Source organism: Aedes albopictus, chromosome 3 (genome assembly GCF_035046485.1).
Source record: "Aedes albopictus strain Foshan chromosome 3, AalbF5, whole genome shotgun sequence".
Classification (NCBI taxonomy): domain Eukaryota; kingdom Metazoa; phylum Arthropoda; class Insecta; order Diptera; family Culicidae; genus Aedes; species Aedes albopictus.
Window position 1 is genome coordinate 343,196,470 of NC_085138.1, and position 19,684 is coordinate 343,216,153.

Consider the following 19,684-nt stretch of genomic DNA (forward strand, 5'->3'; position numbering starts at 1 on the left):
ATAGAATAGCCCGATCTTTACAAAAATTTGACCACTGATACACAACTAGTTGATGAACTTGCTGTAAAAATTTGAGAATATTTGATGCCCTTTTCGAAAAGTTACAACGAGTTGAACATTTTTTGAAAATTGAAAATTTTACCTGTCCCAGTTTTTTTGAGTATCCCCTGTAGGTAGCTACACAAGCACTTCGTTAAAACAAGGCCTATATTTCTGGTTTCTGGACACTGTGCACACTTTATTGCTTCTTCTCCTTTTTCTCCTCTACACTCCTCCCCACTTTCTTATATTCTATCTAACCTTTTTCCTAATGTTTGGAGCCCCTTTCCTCCGCAGCAACCTCCTTTCTCCTCACCGCCGGTCGCCGGCGTTCCTTCCTTCGGCGCACGTGGTACCGCAGGTTCTTCAGGCCACGTCTGCCCGCGTCTCTTGCCTCGGGGTGGCTTTGGGGTACAGCTGCAGCTGAATGGACCCGCCTACACGTCCTAGGCTGCCGATATTTGGACGGATCGGCCTTCGGCCAACAACGCTGCCGGAATCTACCCGGTTGAAGCACCAGGACGTGGTAGGGCGGAGGAGAAACCTTTACAGGCTTCGCACTAAAACTGCGGGGTCCTAATAAAATAGACGGACACCTGATGTTACTGGACGTTACCTGATGTCCTCTCTTCGCACTTTCTCTCCACTTCACTCCTCTTCTAATTCTTCAACTTGGATCTCTATCGATTTCGCTTTAAAACTTTCCGACTACTAACTTTTCGTCTGACTTGGCTAACGATCACCGGGTAAGTGAAAGACTTTGGCTCTTTCACCAGGCTTCAAGGTCCATGACCTCGGCCCTCGGTCATTGCCTTCTTGAAGTGCATCCTTCGTAATGGCCCCATTACGACACCCCTTATGGCCGCCCATAGCTGCATCGTCTTCGACCTCTGGCGGTGGGTTGTGGAAGTTCGGTGGGAGGTATGCAGCGTTTAAGGTGATTTTGCCTACTACTGTCCTAGCTGTATGCGAAGTGGGGGACTTCTGGGGGGAATACCTATTTCTAACACGAAATCTATCTGTCCTATACATTTTCGAATTAAAAAACACAAAATCACTTCAACACAACCAATTAACAAACCAAACACTTACAAATTCCTAGTGATTTCTCGTAGTAACGCAGAGAATTCCTCGGTTATTGGCCTACGCGAGAATCACGTCATCACTTCTGTTGGCGCGCGAGAAACCAACTGGCAACACGGATCAATCCTGATTTGACAGGCGGTCGTGGATACTACCTACCTCCTGAGACGTCATTCTGTCATCGTGATAGATCGTAATGACTAAGCATTATTATGCATTGCATCTGAACTGATTTATTTATATTGAATATCAAAAGTAATCGAATTTGTAAAATTAGTTTAAATTTATTAATATTGTTTGCCGGTTCACGAATTAGAAGTATGTAGGTATTAAGGTACGAACAAGTGATTGAATTTATATGAACAATATTTTCGTAGGTAGCCTATAGGCAGCCGTTACACCTACTAGTGGAGAGAATTTATATAGCCCAAGCTGATAGTACTATACAGTAAGCTAGATCTCGACTGCTTAATACGTGCATATTACGACCTTAGTTCAGGAGGTCTAGCAGACCGAATACTTAAGGTTGATATTAGGACAGGACATTCGGAAACTCCACTGAATTGTAAGTAGAGTAGCTACGATCTTATACATGTTCCTTTCCATAACCGCAAACATATTTTCAGCTTTGAAGCACCTTCTAATAAACCGCTTTCGAACATCAGTGCGAACTTTTTGTCCTGTATCAACATCTTCAAAGAATTCATGGCAAACGACATGGATTCGGTTGGCACACCCGATCCGATAAACTCAGGATGTGTTGCGTGCAACAGATCGCATACGGCGGATAACTTCGTATGTTGCGATAAATGTAACTGCTGGTGGCACTTTTCGTGCGCTAGTGTAACGGCATCTGTCGAAAATCGTGATTGGATCTGCTCACGGTGTCTACCAGTTACACACGCCCGAGTATCACTGGCTTCATCCGCTGGATCAGTCACTTCTAGTCAGCGGCGGCGTCACGAAGAACATCTAGCTCTCCTGGCGGAGCAACAACAGTTAGAGAAGCAGCAGCTGCAACAGGAGCATGAACTGCAACGGAAACATCTGGAGCAAAAACGCCAACTATTGTCAGTGCAGGAAGCTGACGAGAACCAAAGCGTTCGTAGTCGTCGTTCCGTCCACTCCCGCACTAGTCAGTGGGTCAACAAACATGCAGATATCGTACCTGTGTGCGAGGAAAGTGGCGCAGTGGGAGGAATCTTACCCCAGCAGGACGCCCACTCATCACAGGTAAACGGTAACCAGTGGCTAGCGGGTCAAGATCCATCAGAGTCGCAAGTCATCAAGGAGCTTCAAAACAAGTTGAGGCAGCATGAAGCAGATTCTCGGCAACAGATCGAAATTCTGAAAACCCAGCTCGAGAAACTACAAGTCGAGTTACAAACTAAAGGAGCTGATCAAACGACCTCAATAATAATCGAAAGAGGAGCAATACCAAAACATCGCCCGGTGTTGCGGAACGTGCCTCCGGTGTCAGTACGCCAGTCTAACCCGATCGATTGGGAAATATCTCCCGTAGAAATGGGAACATCCAAACCAGTAGCAACAGAACAGCAGGTCAGCCGCGTATTCCGAGGTCAAGTGGATGTAGGAGCCCCGATGATGCCCACCATTCCGAATCAAGAATCTCCAGTTGTAGATACGGAACAACAGCGAGGCCTTCCGACTACTGCGATCAACAGAGATCGCATACAAAAGTCCGTCACGAACAATTCGGTACAGAATCGCCCACCACCGGAAAGGCGGCCTGGTACTATGCCGATGCCACAGATGCCCCTCGGGAATCAGGCAAGATCGTTTGATTTTCCCCCACCGGTAGCCCACCATGGAAACGTGACTAGAATTACATTATCACCAGAACAACTGACGGCCAGGCAGGTGCTCCCACGCGACTTGCCAGTGTTCTCCGGGGATCCAGCTGATTGGCCCGTATTTATTAGCAACTACAACTACACCACTGAAGCCTGTGGGTATAGTGAAGGCGAAAACATGATTCGGCTACAACGCTGCCTTAAGGGTGCCGCCTGGGAATCGGTGAGGAGTAGGCTGATCCTCCCAGCATCTGTACCCCAGGTCACCGAATCTCTGCGGATGCGGTTTGGCCGAGCCGATCTATTAATTGAATCGCTTATTGAAAAGGTCAGAACATCTTCAGCTTTGAGAGCTGATAAGCTAGACACGTTGATAGAGTTCGGAACATTGGTTCAAGGACTCCGCGCTCATATCATCGCAGCAGAGCTGTTAGAGCATCTGGAAAATCCAACGCTCCTCAAGGATCTGGTAAATAAGCTCCCTGTGGACTATAAAATGAAGTGGGCGGGCTATCGAAGGCAGGCTGGTGCTGTTAACCTAGAAACGTTCAGCATGTTTATGGCAGGAATTGTGGAGGACGCATATAGCGTGTCAACCCTAGCGCCAAGTGAAAGGCCACCGAGACGTGACAAACAACACACCGATAGAAGTTTTGTACACAACGAAACCGACGTGAACGATCTGGCTCTAAATCATGAAAACAGGAAAGAAACTCGTAATGTTTCCGAAATCGTATGTTCATTTTGCCGCAAACCTGGGCACCGAACGAAGGAATGTACATCCTTTTTAGCCCTGACCGTCGACGAACGCTGGAAACAGGTACACAACCAAGGACTCTGTCGAACATGTCTATTCGGACACGGGCGCAGAACATGTCGTAGCACGAACCGCTGTGGAGTAGACGGTTGCTACTTCCGTCATCACCCACTGCTACACTCTCGCATTTCGATTCCTCAGCACCAAGCAGTTGAACATAATGTACATCAACAAGAGGTCGATGTAACCAAATTGTTTTTCCGTATCATACCTGTGACACTCCATGGACCGACAGGAAGCATCGATACGTTTGCCTTCTTAGATGAAGGTTCGTCGTTGACGATGATAGAGACCAGTTTAGCGAACAAACTAGGAATCGACGGGCAGGAACATCCACTTTGCCTAAAATGGACAGGCAACATCACGCGCGAGGAGAAACAGTCCTGCAGAATCGCCTTGGAGATATCAGGACTACGGAACAAAAAACGTTATTGGATGAGCGACGTTGGTACAGTTCCATCACTGGACTTGCCTGTACAAACTCTGCCAATACAACATATGAGACACCGCTATACCCACCTCCGCGGAGTTCCAATTGATGGGTACCGCGATGCTGTACCTCGCTTACTGATTGGTATTGATAACCTGAGGCTGACACTGCCTTTGAAAACACGGGAAGGTGAACAAGGTCATCCGGTAGCAGTGAAAACACGTCTGGGATGGTGCGTTTATGGAGGACAACGAGATGGCCGTCGGGAACCTGTGAGCTTCCATATTTGTGAATGTGAAGACGGAAGATCGATGGAGAACACCATAACTGCATATTTCGCCACGGAGGAGGTAGGAGCCCGCCCAGTCGCTGAAGGTCTGTCGAAAGAAGAGCAACGTGCACTGCAGATATTGCAACAAACTACAATCCATGTCGGTACACGATATGAATCTGGACTCCTTTGGCGATATGATCACTTTGAACTGCCGGATAGTTATCCAATGGCTTTCAAAAGGTTGCAGTGTCTACAACGCAGGATGAACAAGGACCCGGTGCTGAAAGAAGAACTCCATAGGCAGATTCAAGAGTATATAAGAAAAGGGTACGCGCATAGGGCCACAACCGAGGAATTAGCATCGATCGATCCACGGCAGCAATGGTTCCTACCTTTAGGAGCGGTTGTCAATCCTAAAAAACCGTCTAAAGTTCGATTGATTTGGGACGGGTCTGCAAAAGTCGATGGCATATCTCTCAATAGCATGCTGTTGAAAGGACCCGACCAATTATCGTCTCTTCCAGCTGTTGTATTTCGCTTTCGGCAGCACAAGGTGGCCATAGTTGGTGACATCAAAGAAATGTATCACCAAATACGTATCAGTAAGTCTGACCGGTATGCGCAGTGCTTCTTATGGTCACCCGATCCCTCATCAGAACCGGAAATAATGGTGATGGATGTGGCAACTTTCGGAGCTACTAGTTCCCCAGCAACTGCACAGTTCGTGAAGAACACGAATGCCATGAGATTCGTCGAAATGTTTCCGAGAGCAGTCGATGGGATCATCCACAACCACTACGTGGATGATTACCTCGATAGTTTCCCCGATGAAGAACAGGCTAAACAGGTAGCGACCGAAGTTCGAGAAGTGCACAAAAGCGGTGGATTTGAAATCCGCAATTGGTGCTCCAACAGTCAAGCGGTATTGGAACACCTGGGTGCAGGGCAAGAAAAATCAGTGAAATGCTTGAATCTGGAGAATAATATTATATCAGAACGTGTTTTGGGCATGCTGTGGAGGAGCGAAGAAGACGTAATATGTTTTGAGACTGCTATGCGTGCGAACATAAGGATACTCATCGAAACGAACATCAAACCGACCAAGCGTCAGATATTGCAGTGTGTAATGACGCTATTCGATCCCCTGGGACTCTTGGCGCCTTACCTGATATTCGGAAAAATCCTTATCCAGGATGTGTGGCGCGCCGGAATCGGATGGGACGAACAGGTGGATGACAACACATTCAAAGCTTGGCAGAAATGGGTAAACATGATTCGTGACATAGATCAAGTGAGCATCCCGAGGTGCTACTTTCGTAATCCAGACGGCTACAGCTTTACCAATATCCAGCTGCACGTGTTCGTTGACGCTAGCCCACTTGCGTATTCCTGCGCCTGCTATTTCCGAATAATCAACGCTAATGGAGAAGTCGAAGTGGCGTTAGTAGCTGCTAAAGCTAAAGTGGCGCCGCTCAAACCAATGAGCGTCCCAAGACTAGAGTTACAGGCCTGTGTCCTGGGGACGCGAATGCTGAAGCTAGTGCTAGATGGGCATACGATTCCGGTGGCCCGACGCTATCTCTGGATCGACTCAACTACAGCTTATACATGGATCCACAAGGATCCACGTATATATCGTCCATTCGTCGCTCATCGCGTAGGAGAAATCTTGGAATCTACCAAAAGAGATGAATGGCGATGGATCCGTTCAAAGATGAACTCAGCAGACGAAGCTACCAAATGGGGTGTCGGACCCCACTTCTCCAAAGATAGTAGTTGGTTCAATGGTCCGAAATTTCTACAACTTCCCGAAACCCAATGGACCCTGTCTATACCTACCGAAAAATGCGATGACGAAGAACTACGGGCATGTCACGTACATCAGGAGCTGTATCAACCAGAGATGATTGTCGATGTTAGACGCTTCTCATCGTGGAATAAACTCCTGCGAGCAACTGGTTATGTCCATAGGTTCCTCACAAATATTCGCAAGCTACCTACAGGACGAGTCACCGGTCATCTCACTCGGAGTGAGCTACAAGAAGCAGAGAGAACCCTTTTCAAGCTTACCCAACGAGAAGTTTATGCGGAGGAAGTCATTGTCTTGATGGTCGAACATGAATCGGAACAGTCTACTTGCAAAACTGTGCCAAGAAATAGTGCTCTATATCAGTTGAACCCAAAAATCGACCAATATGGAGTGCTCCGAGTTGATGGCCGAATCGGAGCAGCTAAGCGAGTTCCATATAGTGTAAAGCATCCGGTGATTCTCCCAAGGAAACACTACGTTACCAAGCTGATCCTTGAAGATATGCATAGGAAATTTCTACACGGTAATAACGAAACAGTTGTAAATGAGTTACGCCAACAATTCTACATACCCCAGTTGCGCAGAGAGGTAAGAAGTGTTGCTAGCCAATGCCAGCTTTGCAGAATCAGAAGGGCCCGGCCGGTCCTTCCACAAATGGCTCCTCTACCAGAAGCCAGATTATCACCATTCATCCGTCCATTCACGTATACCGGTGTAGATTATTTTGGCCCTGTTTTAGTAAAAGTCGGCAGAAACAACGCTAAACGGTGGATCGCACTATATACATGCCTCACGGTCCGGGCGGTGCATGTGGAACTCGTACATAGTTTAACCACGGAAGCATTTGTTATGAGTTTGCGCAGATTTGTGGGTCGTCGTGGGGCACCACTTGAAATTCATAGTGACAATGGCTCCAACTTTCACGGGGCAGAACGGATACTAAGGGAGCAAATATACGCCGGTCTAGCGGCGACATTCACTAACACCAACACTACTTGGCACTTCATCCCTCCCGGGGCCCCCCACATGGGGGGATGTTGGGAGCGTATGGTGAGGTCAGTCAAATCTGCAATATCAACGGCGTATGGCGACGAGAAGCTGGATGATGAAGCGCTCCAAACGTTGTTGATTGAGGCTGAATCAATTGTTAATTCCCGTCCTTTAACGTACCTACCATTGGAGTCAAGTGAACAAGAAGCGATCACCCCTAACCATTTCCTACTTGGTAGTTCATCAGGGGTGCGACAACCAACAGTGCAACAAATCAGCGGCACTCAAGATCTTCGACGTTCCTGGACCACCCTACAACGACAGTTAGACAGCTTTTGGAGAAGGTGGATTCGCGAGTACCTGCCGACGCTTACAAAACGTACCAAGTGGTTTGGTAAAACGAAAAATATAGAGCCTGGTGAATTGGTAATAATCATCGACGATAAGAAGCGGAATAGTTGGAACAGGGGGCGTATTTTAGAAACGATTACCGCAGAAGATGGGGTTGTTAGACAGGCCGTTGTTCAGACTGCAGGAGGAATTCTACGACGCCCGGCTTCAAAACTTGCCGTCTTGGAGGTTTCAGATGGTCATGGAACCTCAACCGAGGGTTCCATCGGGGGGAGGATGTTGGCGCGCGAGAAACCAACTGGCAACACGGATCAATCCTGATTTGACAGGCGGTCGTGGATACTACCTACCTCCTGAGACGTCATTCTGTCATCGTGATAGATCGTAATGACTAAGCATTATTATGCATTGCATCTGAACTGATTTATTTATATTGAATATCAAAAGTAATCGAATTTGTAAAATTAGTTTAAATTTATTAATATTGTTTGCCGGTTCACGAATTAGAAGTATGTAGGTATTAAGGTACGAACAAGTGATTGAATTTATATGAACAATATTTTCGTAGGTAGCCTATAGGCAGCCGTTACACCTACTAGTGGAGAGAATTTATATAGCCCAAGCTGATAGTACTATACAGTAAGCTAGATCTCGACTGCTTAATACGTGCATATTACGACCTTAGTTCAGGAGGTCTAGCAGACCGAATACTTAAGGTTGATATTAGGACAGGACATTCGGAAAGTCCACTGAATTGTAAGTAGAGTAGCTACGATCTTATACATGTTCCTTTCCATAACCGCAAACATATTTTCAGCTTTGAAGCACCTTCTAATAAACCGCTTTCGAACATCAGTGCGAACTTTTTGTCCTGTATCAACAACTTCCTTACCTATCCTCAATTGATCTGTATTCGGACGCGGCCAGCGCTGGTATTAAATACTCATTGAAAAGTATTGGGATGTCAGCATTTACACAATGGGGAGAAGGCTAGACCCAAGCACTATCTGTTGGTTCTTTGTGTAAATGCAGATGTCCTTGCTAAATATTACAGAGGAGCATCCGCGGGCGATCAATCATGCTCATGCTCAATTGGGTTTTTAAATTTAGAAAAATTTAATGATTTTATATTTTTAAACGAAAGAGCACCTTTTTCTAAGCCTCTCCATGATTTATTTCAGATTTTTAGAACTTTGTTTTGATACCGAAAATCAATTTCAAAAAGATTTATTCAAATCACTTTTTGACAGCTGGGCAACTGCTTGACAAATCGCTCCCATACAAACTTCAAATTGATTTTTAAATAGGTTCCCGGGCTCCAAAATTCATGAAAATTTGGATTTCAGCTCAGTTTGGCGTACAGATTCAGAATATGGAATTATTTATCTCAACACCGCTAAAGAAGCTAATTGACACAGCCCTTTAAGCGTTGTTTGCAGTTCAGAAGAAATTTTTCGGCCTATCTTGATGTATGGGAAATTCCTTGCCTGAATCGCCCAAAAACCCGTTTTTCTTCGATCACAGTACGCAGTTGCGAAGAAATGACAGTTCAAATGGCAGTCACCGTGGAAAGTTTCTGCCAGGAATCGGTCAAGAAGTTTCTTGAGCGATTCCTTTCAAACACCAAACTAGGCTTTAAGAAAAAAACATCATATCTGATCAGAGTAAGAGTGTATCGGAACAGGTATTACCCGTTGCAAGAAAATAGAGAGCGAAAAAGGTGCAAAAACGCTAATAGACCTCCGCTGGTATGTTTAATCGTTATGATGTCTTCTACAATAAGTGCGCGAATTTGGCAAGGAATACTGCGCCGAAAACACCGAAATGATTTTTCTTAAGTGCCCCACACAATGCATACGTTTGCGTGTGCGTGACAGTAGTTTGACACATTTCCCATGGGAAAACTGTCAAAAAAACGCAAACCTCGACGGAACGGACGCTATGTGTTTCAGGCTTTACAGGCGGAGATGTATGGGCGCTTGCGCGTACAAATTTTCGCGCAACGTCTAATAATATTTATGAGAAGATAAAAAAAGATAGAAAAATATAAAAAAGGCTGTTACGCTAACCGCTGCTAACTGAACAGCAGTTGGACTAGACACGATTAATGACAGTTAGCGACGGATAAATGCAGATTTTTGCGGTTAACAAAGGAAAAGTGTCGTTCCCCCAGATTTATAAATCTATACACGCTCGTTGAAAACTACTCTAAAGTGAGTCGTTTTCGACTCACTTCGGCACAAAGTGGAACAGCTCAAAATAGAGTAAACGGGCAGTTACTCACTTTAGAGTAATTTGGATTTTTTTTTAAATTAGAGTAACTCTTACTCAGTTTTATTTTATTTCAATTTAGCAGACTGAGTAGAAAGTTACTCACTTTTACAAATTTATTTTGATTGTTTTTCTGATTGAAAAAGTTACCGGAATCTTAAATGAAATATCAAATACACATATTTTATTGAGTAATATTACATAATATAAAGTAAAGTAGCTAACTTAATAACAATACATCATTAATATAATTGATCTTAGATGCATCTTAGAGGCGCAGATTGGGTTACAGTTGGGGGCATCCGGAAGTTGTCTTTCGAGAGTTGATATTTTCCAGTAATTCAGTAGATCCTAATTACCAGCGTACCGGCTACCGATTCGCGATTCCGTCCCGAGCAGCCTGCTATGGCAGCATCCGATCGATGAACCTCATTTTTCCGAAGAGCTCCTTTCTCAAAGATTTTGTTGTTTTCGAGACCTGATGTGCCAATGAAAAACATGTTAAATTTATTTTGATTTCCTACAAGTTACCAACATACTTACTTTCCATTATCAGTTATCATAGAATCTATGCGAAAAACAACACATTTAGTTACTGAAATAAGGAAAACTAAACCAAGAATTAAATGTTCTGAAAAAATGTAATTTTATTGCTTAGTCTCAACCGTTAAACTGTTCGAGAAAACTCAAAAGTGAGTGAAGCGTAATTTTATTCCTGGATGAGTTGAAAACAACTCTCTTTCATAAAATGAAGTTACTCTCTTTTGACAGCTAGTTCGAAAGTACAAAAGTGAGTCGAAAACGACTCACTTTAGAGTAGTTTTCAACGAGCGTGTAGATGATGTTGCGTTCCGCTGCGAAAGCGCTCGACACTCGAATGGCAATTTGTTTCAGTGCACGTTGTGGAACATGTTTCCAAGGGCATGGCATAAATTCTTGCCCCAGCAGCAGTGTTGCCACAGGTACAGATTATTCTGTAAAAGTACAGATTTTTTTCAGCTTTTTGGTACAGATTCTGTACGGTACAGATTACAGATTTTCAGCAAAAGGTACAGAATGGTACAGATTTTTTTGAATTTCAGAAAAAATCATTAAAATTCAAATTAAAAACATTTTTAATACTGATATTTTTGTTTTAAAGTTCAGAAATTGGTAACAGTATACTCCAATCAAGTGTTTTTCATAGTTTAGCCTGAATGTAATGCTCTTTTTTTTATGTATTTCAAGCGATTTTAAATCGAATGTGGTTCAAATTTGGTACAGATTTTGGGTACAGATTTTTCGAATGTCTGGTACAGATAAAAAAGATTTTTGAGCCTCCGGTACAGATAAAAATGTGGCAACATTGCCCAGCAGCGAAAGGGTGTTGTAAACAAAAACGAGTGAAACTCGTAAACGTAAAAGTTGTAATTTTCACCATTACTTTTGATAAATTCGATTTATTTCGCTGCAACTGAAAAGTTTAAAGATGTCCCTCTTCCCAGCTTATTCAGCCGGTGTGACATCCAGCATCGTCCAAGGTAGGTCAACATTGTCTCGTAATTCAAAACGAAAAATCCCTAATCCCATCTTTCCCGCAACTTCATCAGTACCGGCCAAACCGAGCGACCTTGCGTGGTTAACGAACCAGAGTTTCATTGCGATTCCCACCGGTGGTGGTGGCACTTCGGAAAAGGTTGACGGTGATGATGATGGTGGTGGTGCGTCGTCGGAACGGGAAGAAGGTGATTCGAGTCGCAGGGACAGGAGCCACACAGCGCATAAACGGAAAAAGAAGCACCACCACCGGAAGAAAGGGGGAAAGCGTCACCGGAAGCGAGCGAGCAGTGGCAGTGGTAGTGGTTCGGATGTCGTTGCGGAGGAGGTGAGCCGAGCGGATGTGAAGGTGTCGGAGCATGATTATTACACGGATGTGGAGGCATTGAGGATTTACCTGACGGTGGAGACGCTTTATAGGCCGGCTTGTCCGCGGTATAAGTTGGGGCCTTATCGGTTCCGGCAAGGTGTGGGGCATAGGTCGAGAGGGAAGGCGCAGAGATATTTTAGGCACTTCCGGAAGTGGCGGGAGGAAGGTGACGGAGAGGGAAAGCTGGATGGTACGTCGACGGGGGATAAGGAGATGGAATTGGAGAAGGCCGCCAAGAGGGATTCATCGGTGGAGAAATGGCTTGAGTATTACCGGTACAAAAGGGATCACCCGAGGCACTACGATAGCTATCAGAACCACAAGGCAGAATTGGCAATTGTGGAGCGGGCTATGCAGCGGCATCCGGATGACGAAGATCTGCTGGGACTGTATCTGGAGGGCATTGTGAAGGTCCACCCGACAGACGAGGTGCTGGAGTTGATCCAAAAGCAGATCAAATTGGACAATACGAATGTCCAGCTTTGGGATGCACTGATAGCCAATAAGCAATCCTCGATGGCCCAGTGCATAGCGCCGAATGTTCTAAAGCTGTACGAGAAGAGTATCAGGGCGCTGTTTCTGGCCAAAAGGAGCGATGAGGTGATGTTGAAGTTCTTTAAGAAATGCGCGATCTTCTGTAGGCAGGCCGGATTGTGGGAGCAGTTCTTCGCGCTTGTTCAGCTCACTATCAGCATGAATGTGAGCACAAACTTTGCTAGTGGGAAGCCTTTATTTGCATCACCGGAACAGTACGGCCAGTTGGTTGAGTATGAGGAGCTGATCCTAAAGTCTGGGCTTCCGATGAACGAGATTTGGTTGAGAGTTGAAAAATTGCGATCCGCATTCCATTTTCTGCCTTTCCAGGGGTCTCAGATGTGTAGTGACCCGCAGCGAATGGTCCTTCAGGAGGACATAATAGGCTTCGTCTACCCATTGATCAACAAGGAGTATGCCTTCGATCTAGTGATCTTGATCCTGAAAATGATGAAGTACCCATTTGAAAGCTGTTCCTTCGAGAGCTGTTCGTTTTTCCAACCGGAAGCGTACGAATCGGACCATTCCGAGCAGATTTTGCCGCTCTTTTTACACCTGACCAGGGATCGAAAAGTCGATCCGATCGTTTTGAACTTGATCAAGGAATTGAGTACGCCCCCGTCCTTCATCAACACGAACCTGGCGTTCGAATCGTACCTGGACGTAATGAGGGAATTCCTGGTGTCCGCCGCGGAACACTTCTCCGATGCCAAGAACATTATCCTTCTACTTCTATATCTAAGATTGGAGAGGATTCTTCTGGCGTTCGATAGAAACGCCGGCCCTCTGACTGATCAACGCAAAAAAGCGACTCGAACTCGCGTCAAAAACCTTCTCAAGAAGAGCAGATACCAGAACAACCTTAACTTCTACATCGAATACGGACTGATCGAGTACGAGATGGAAGGTATGGGACCAGACTGCCTCAAAATCTTCAACACTTCGGTACAGGTGTTCTGCGCGCAAGACGACTTTATGGATGATAATGATCTCTTTAGTCTGGTTTTGAAATTTGTTGAAGTTCTCCTGAAGGAGGATCGCAGGAATCAAGCGATAGCGATCATGACCAAACTCGCTCTCAATCCCAGAACCATTAGTTTCGATTCAACGGATGATGTTTCGGATCCTTCCAAACTCTTAGCACTTCAAAAGTTTAACGATCGAGTCACCCGATCTCTGAATGTGGATTGCCACGCCGAGCACATGCCCGTTGAGCGGTACTTTGTCACAAGTCCCCTAGCCAATAACATCAGAGCCTATCTCTACTATCTGTCCCTGATCAAGTCCAAAGCGGAAACGATCAAACGCATCGATGGGTTCCTGTTCCACTTCAACGACCTCGGCGATCCGACCCATAGGTTCATCCGAGAGCAAATCTACGAAATTTTTCTGAAGATCCTCGAATTCCGCCTGGACGAGTTCACCAACGATCACTTCCTCCAGGTGATCGATCGAGTTCTGCACGAATTTCCCGAAAATCTAACCGCCATCCGGATGTGCAGCTTCTCGGAATCCCTGACGTGGTTCCAAATTCGGACCATTCTCGGCAAACATCTGACCACCAAATCGATCCTCCTGATGGTCACTTCCGCTCGCATCCGCACTCTCTACACCAAGGATGAAGCAGATAAAACCGACGACCAAGTCTACAAACGAAGAACCCTCAACCTTCTGAAGCACTCCCTCCGGAGGGATTCGCCCCTCCGGCAGAACGCCCTTCTCTGGCGGCTGTACATACGGGAGCTGTTCGACCAACCAGCCCTCCCTCAGGGAGGGAACAACGTGCTAGAACAGTGCAAACGCACACTGTATCTGGCGCTGGAGGCGTGTCCGTGGAACAAAATGCTCTACCTGGATGGGGCGTTCTTTGCGCCGCAGGAACTGTCCCAGCTGCTTGATCTGCTGATGGAAAAACAACTGCGGATACACGCCATCCCGGAGGAGCTGGAGATACTGCGGGATGAGTAGTGAGTGGTTTTTGTTTAGTGGTTATCAGAATAGATTGTGTATAATACTCTATATGTGTTTATTTATTCCGGTAGAACATCAAATCCATGTTGCGACTAAAGTTTAATTTTGTTGCATCTTCAAAATCGCAAAATGGAAAATTTCGTAAAATGGACTTTACTATTGAATAGGTAGTTTATACGGGGTGCTTTTCTAAGAGTATTGAAATACACGGGGTTACCCCATTTGATGTAATGCGGTACCATACCATAAAGAAAAGCAAACTGATTATTATTCTGTCAATTGGACAGTGTCAATCGCCATTATATCGAATGGGGCACTTTCGATTTTCAAGTTGTTTAAATTCATAGTTTTATTTCTTACCAAACATAATTCAAAAAGTAACCAGCTTTCAATAAACTCGAGTATTGTCAGATAATGGCGGGAATGGCACACGTTCACCAATGATGGCTCCGGTCACATTTGGGTCGGAGTGAACTCCGGATTCCAGAACCCGGGCGGAGTATCGTGGAGCTGTGCCAGTCGACACTCGCGGCAGTGCAGGGGCAGCTTACTGCGGGCCACATCCGCCGGCTGGCCACAGTTCAGCAAAAATTTAAACTGTCTCGTGCAGTCGAGGCAGCGTCGTGGTTCAGCTACCGCCGGAACCAAGGGTACTTTCATCGTTGGCTTCCGAAGCACATTGAAGTCCGATTTGGCCGCGAAGATCTCTTCCTTTTTCACTTCCCGTTTGGGAGGTGGTCCCATCACGTTGAGCACCGATAGACGGGAGTTGTCGTCCTTCCGTCGTTCCTCCCGGATGGCCTTCATGAACAGGTCTTCCTTTTTCGGTTGCGTTTCTTCGATAGTGATGATTTCGTCCTGGGATGGTGGTTTCACGAATATGACACTACTGGTGCTGTCAGGGTCCTGCGTGTCTTTGGCCAGCACCGGGGACGGTTCCGCACACTTTGGTGGAGATTTTTTCTGCGTCAGAGGTTCTACTTTGACGCGAGATGCAGAAGGCGCCGCCGTTTTCAGTCGAGTCAGATCCTTTTCTGCTTCGGAGAAATAGGTTTGATCGATGTCAAAGTCCTCATCGCCCGGAGTGTCCTTCACCTTGGACCTCGGCGGGGCAATCAGTGTCGATTGCTCTTTCTTCTTGGCGCTCTTCAAGAACCGGGATCCGCTGAAGGCCGTTGCCGATGTTGGACTGGGTACAACAAATTCATCAAAGTACGTTTCATCTTCATCGTCCGCAAAGGATTTGTTCATGCAGTCCTGGAACTTCAACTTGGTCTGTCTCATCCGGGTCCGGTTCAACAAGGAACCACCTTTCTTGGAACTGCTGGTCGGCGTCTTTCGGAATGTAGAATCCATCCTTCCGACGCTGCCGGGGGTCGTCTTCTTCGCCGTCCATTTCCCCGCCACAGGTGGAGGAACCACATTTTCCTGCTCCGAGCTCTTTGGCTTCGGAGTGGTCAACTTTTGGCGCAACGGAAGCAAAGCCGCCTGCTTGCTCGTTTCCGGTGATGTTTCAAAACTACTCGAGAACCGACTCAGCGACAGCATACTCTTCCTTTTCTTCTTGTCCCCTCCCGCTGGCTTGCCCTCTTCCTGTCCACCGAACAGCTCCACCCGAACCGGATCCCGTTTCGGCGGAGTCTTGGGAACATTGTCCGGAGCTTTCACCGGCGACAAAGGTTCCCTCCGTGATGGGCTCTGTGTCAGAGCGAAAAACGAATCCTCCGTATCCGGCAGGTTGTCGATGTTCTGATCAAGAACCGATCCGGATACCTCGGGGTTGCTCCGGTTGCGTGGAGTTTCCTCCTTCTGGACAACCGTCACCGATGAAGGCGAATCGAACGACTGAGCTTTCCGACGTTTGTGTGGCGAGGGCGATGGCTTGGGCTTCGGTTGCACCTTCAGCAGATCGAGCATTTCGTTGTATCCGGTGTTGAGCTCGGTCATAAGGGATTGCATACCTATTGGAGATACACATAAAACATGTTCAGAGAACGCCGTTTGAACACTGCCAAACCAGCAGACTTACACAAAACCGTTTGGATGACATTGTCGAACATCCGCAGGAACTTCTGATGCTTTTTTCGATGGTCTTCGCATTTTTCGATCAGGATTTCATGGTCACACATTTTGCAATTGTTTCCACTTTTTAATTTTACAACTATTTGCATCCAATCATGCTATGAAGAATATTTTACGAGCTTTTAATCACTTTTTTAAACTTTTAAACAACAAACTGCTCTAGAAAAAACACGAAATCGATGGCAGCGTGAAATGTTTTGACATGTGCTTGTTTTGAAATTTTGAGTTGTGCACTTCCGGAGTAATTCGCGAATAGGGCGTAACTGACAAAGCAATAACATTGCGAAAACAACAACCGAATTTGGCTGATACAATTTCAATTCCTATTTAAGGGTAATTCAGAGGAATTCAACATGAACAAGCTTAGTTGACACAATTCTGGCACATTTTCTTGATTTTCTAATAAAACAGTACGAATTTGTTAAATTTTGCACTAAAAATTGCATTTATTTAATTACGCCTGAATTGATACCTAAGAATGCTAATTTCGCCCAATACTATGCGCCTCGAATCGATATCATTTTCAGAATCGCCTTTTATTATTCGCCTTGTTTATGATTTTGACAGAATTTCGCCATTTGCTTTCGCCGTGTTTACGTTTTGATTTCAGTTTCGCCGTCTACTATCGCCGTGTTTACGTGTTGATTTCAGTTTCGCCTTTCACTTTCGTAAACAAAACACCAAACAAAACAAAGGAGTAGAAGGCGTAATTCTTGTTTTTGTTCGTTTGGAATAGAATGGAATTACGCCTTTCACTCAATCAGTGATTTTCAATAGTTAGAAAAGTGATATCAAGGAAACTTTGTGAGCATTTAGAAGACAAATCTAGCATCTTTTCACTCCTGCAATTACTCAAATTGTGTACATTTTGTTGGTTACGGCTTTTTCGCTAATTGGGTTTTTAAATTTAGAAAAATGTATTGTTTTTTCCATTTCATACGAAAGATCATCTTTTTCTGAGCCACTATGATTTTTTTTAAATTTTTAGAACTTTATTTTGGTGCCTAAAATTAATTTCAAAGAGATTTTTTGAAATCATCTTTTGACAGCTGAGCAACTGCTTGACAGCTCCGCCCAGTACAAAATGCGACGAGGGGTGATCCGACAAATCGCTCCCATACAAACTTCAAATTGATTTTTAAATAGGTTCCCGGGCACCAAAATTCATGAAAATTTGGATTTCGGCTCAGTTTGGCATGCAGATTCCGAATATGGAATTATCTCAACACCGCTAAAGAAGCCAATTATTACGGACTTGTGGAACATGTTCGAGGGGTAGGACAACATGGCCAACCGGCTGCGATAAGTGCACTTATCAATAAGTTGATTCAACCAAGAGGTTCAATCTTTTCCGATATGGACCAGTAGGTCTGTGCCAATAAGGGAGAGAAAAAAAAGGTTCAATCTTTCCTTCAACTTCATCAAGAAACACAATTTGATGGAAATATTGCTAAATGTATTTCATTCATTTTTATTGAGGAGAACATGGATGATAATGTTGAATCTTGATATAAATACAGTCAGGTTTTTTTTACGCGGTTTTCATTTACGAGGTTTTTTTTACGCGGATTTTTGAATTAACGCGGTTTATTTTTACGCGGATTTTTGAATTAACGCGGTTTTCATTTACGTAGATTTTTAATTTTAAGCCGGAATTTTCCCAAGCATTATTATAGAGTTTTTCTACATATTTCTGTAGTTTTCGTGCTTAACAGCATTAAAAAGGTAGAATATGATGCAGAGTAATTTTCTTGATATCCAAGGACATCCAAACTGTTCTTGAGTTTAGATCCTAAAGTCTACGTCTGTAACGGTAACTTCTTGCATTATACAAAGCAACGATTTGTAATCTATTAAGCCCAGTAAGTCTTTTGAAAGTTCAATAGACAGTTTCAGATCAGTCGGGATATCCTAGGTCATCCAAACTATTCTGGAGTTTAGATCCTAAAGTTTACGGGTGTACCGGTAACTTCATTCATAATACAAAGCTACGACTTTTATGACTTACTGAACATCTCAAAGTTGAATAGACAGCATCAGATCTGTTGAGATGTCTAAGGATATCCAAACCGTTCATGAGATTACATGAACTTTTTTCATTGTACGAATCTACGATTTGTAATCTATTATGTCCAGAGATTATTATTATATCAATTATTGCATCTATCTATCAGATAATTATGTCTATTATGTCCATTTCTGGCTGTTCAATTGGCTGATTTGGAATATTTTAAAACTATTTTGGAATAATTATTGATTTAAACCCTGTTTAATTATGTATAGTTACTGTTTTAACTTGAGAAACTACTGTCATAGCCATAGACTCGAGCATAGACTTTAAAAACGGAGTTCCAGAACACTTAGGATTACCTGGAATTTCCCAAAATTTTCTAAGAATGCTTTGTGACCTTTAACTATCAACCCTCGAGCAATCGCGCTGTTGTATTTTGTACAACACGTTCAAATAATCTCGCTTTTCGTGTTCAGCATTAGCGTGGTGCTGACGGTGGTGGGCAACCGCGCGAGTTACGGAAGGTTAAGTGAACATGGTTTACTGCCTGTACTTCGGCACTTATGCGACAACTGTGAGATGGAGTCTTAACAACGAACCGGTTTAAACCAGTGTTGCAAAACTTCATCTCATTCATTTGAACATTAACCAACAAATCTTTTTAAACATTTTTCCTTCTATTCATGTTCAAAACGATTTCATTCAATCAGTGCACCTATCAAATGAGAAGCGAATCCTTGTCAATTGAATACATTGTCACTCGAATGAGTAGCTGGGCACGAAACACGAGAAAACCCTGCAAAATTCCGCCAGACTGAAAAAATGTCGAATGTCGGGTCAAAGTTGGGTCAATTTTTATCGAATGTTGAGCCACTGTTGGACCAACATCGACCAAGTATTGGGTCCATGTTGGGTTTGGTGGCCAAAATAAAAATAGGTGAATGATAGGTTGATGTCGGGTTTGACGTCATCAATGATGTTAAAAGCTTTAAACCTTTAAACAATAGCTTGGCAGTTAGTAGAAATTTTGAGTGACAGGCAAAAATCTTAAAATGTTGTCTTAAAATAATTCGTTGAGTTCATTTTTTAATATAAAATCAAGAAGGAAATTATTGAGTTAAAAGTGGTTTTCATTTACGCGGATTTTTGAATTAACGCGGTTTTCATTTACGCGGATTTTTGAATTAACGCGGTTTTTTTTTACGCGGATTTTTGAATTAACGCGGTTTATTTTTACGCGGTTTTTTTTTACGCGGTATGTATCCCCCGCGTAAAAAAAAACCTGACTGTACTGACCAACC

At 44.3% G+C, this 19,684-nt stretch overlaps 3 protein-coding genes across 5 annotated transcripts; 2 read left to right on the forward strand and 1 right to left on the reverse strand.

The window, feature by feature from the left end:
- Nucleotides 1-1,653: 1,653 nt before the first annotated feature.
- LOC134284318 (uncharacterized) lies at nucleotides 1,654-8,271 on the forward strand. Of its 3 annotated transcripts, none has more exons than XR_009995757.1 (2): nucleotides 1,654-8,117; nucleotides 8,177-8,271. XR_009995757.1 is itself a non-coding variant. In XM_062843141.1 (2 exons), the coding sequence occupies exons 1-2, from the start codon at nucleotides 1,828-1,830 to the stop codon at nucleotides 7,927-7,929; spliced, it is 6,042 nt and encodes a 2,013-aa protein (XP_062699125.1). In that variant the 5' UTR covers nucleotides 1,654-1,827; the 3' UTR covers nucleotides 7,930-8,258. The 3 variants fall into 3 exon arrangements, 1 of the variants encoding a protein (XP_062699125.1); XR_009995756.1 differs by having other exon boundaries at nucleotides 1,654-8,121; nucleotides 8,177-8,269; XM_062843141.1 differs by having other exon boundaries at nucleotides 1,654-5,748; nucleotides 5,809-8,258.
- Nucleotides 8,272-11,256: 2,985 nt separating this feature from the next.
- On the forward strand, nucleotides 11,257-14,338 carry LOC109424645 (nuclear exosome regulator NRDE2). The gene is made up of 2 exons (XM_019685711.3): nucleotides 11,257-11,399; nucleotides 11,469-14,338. The coding sequence occupies exons 1-2, from the start codon at nucleotides 11,348-11,350 to the stop codon at nucleotides 14,285-14,287; spliced, it is 2,871 nt and encodes a 956-aa protein (XP_019541256.3). The 5' UTR covers nucleotides 11,257-11,347; the 3' UTR covers nucleotides 14,288-14,338.
- A 275-nt stretch (nucleotides 14,339-14,613) lies between these two features.
- On the reverse strand, nucleotides 14,614-16,581 carry LOC109412065 (uncharacterized). Its single transcript, XM_029865042.2, has 2 exons — nucleotides 16,320-16,581; nucleotides 14,614-16,251 (listed from the first exon to the last, which is right to left on the reverse strand). The coding sequence occupies exons 1-2, from the start codon at nucleotides 16,459-16,461 to the stop codon at nucleotides 14,744-14,746; spliced, it is 1,650 nt and encodes a 549-aa protein (XP_029720902.2). The 5' UTR covers nucleotides 16,462-16,581; the 3' UTR covers nucleotides 14,614-14,743.
- Nucleotides 16,582-19,684: the final 3,103 nt, after the last annotated feature.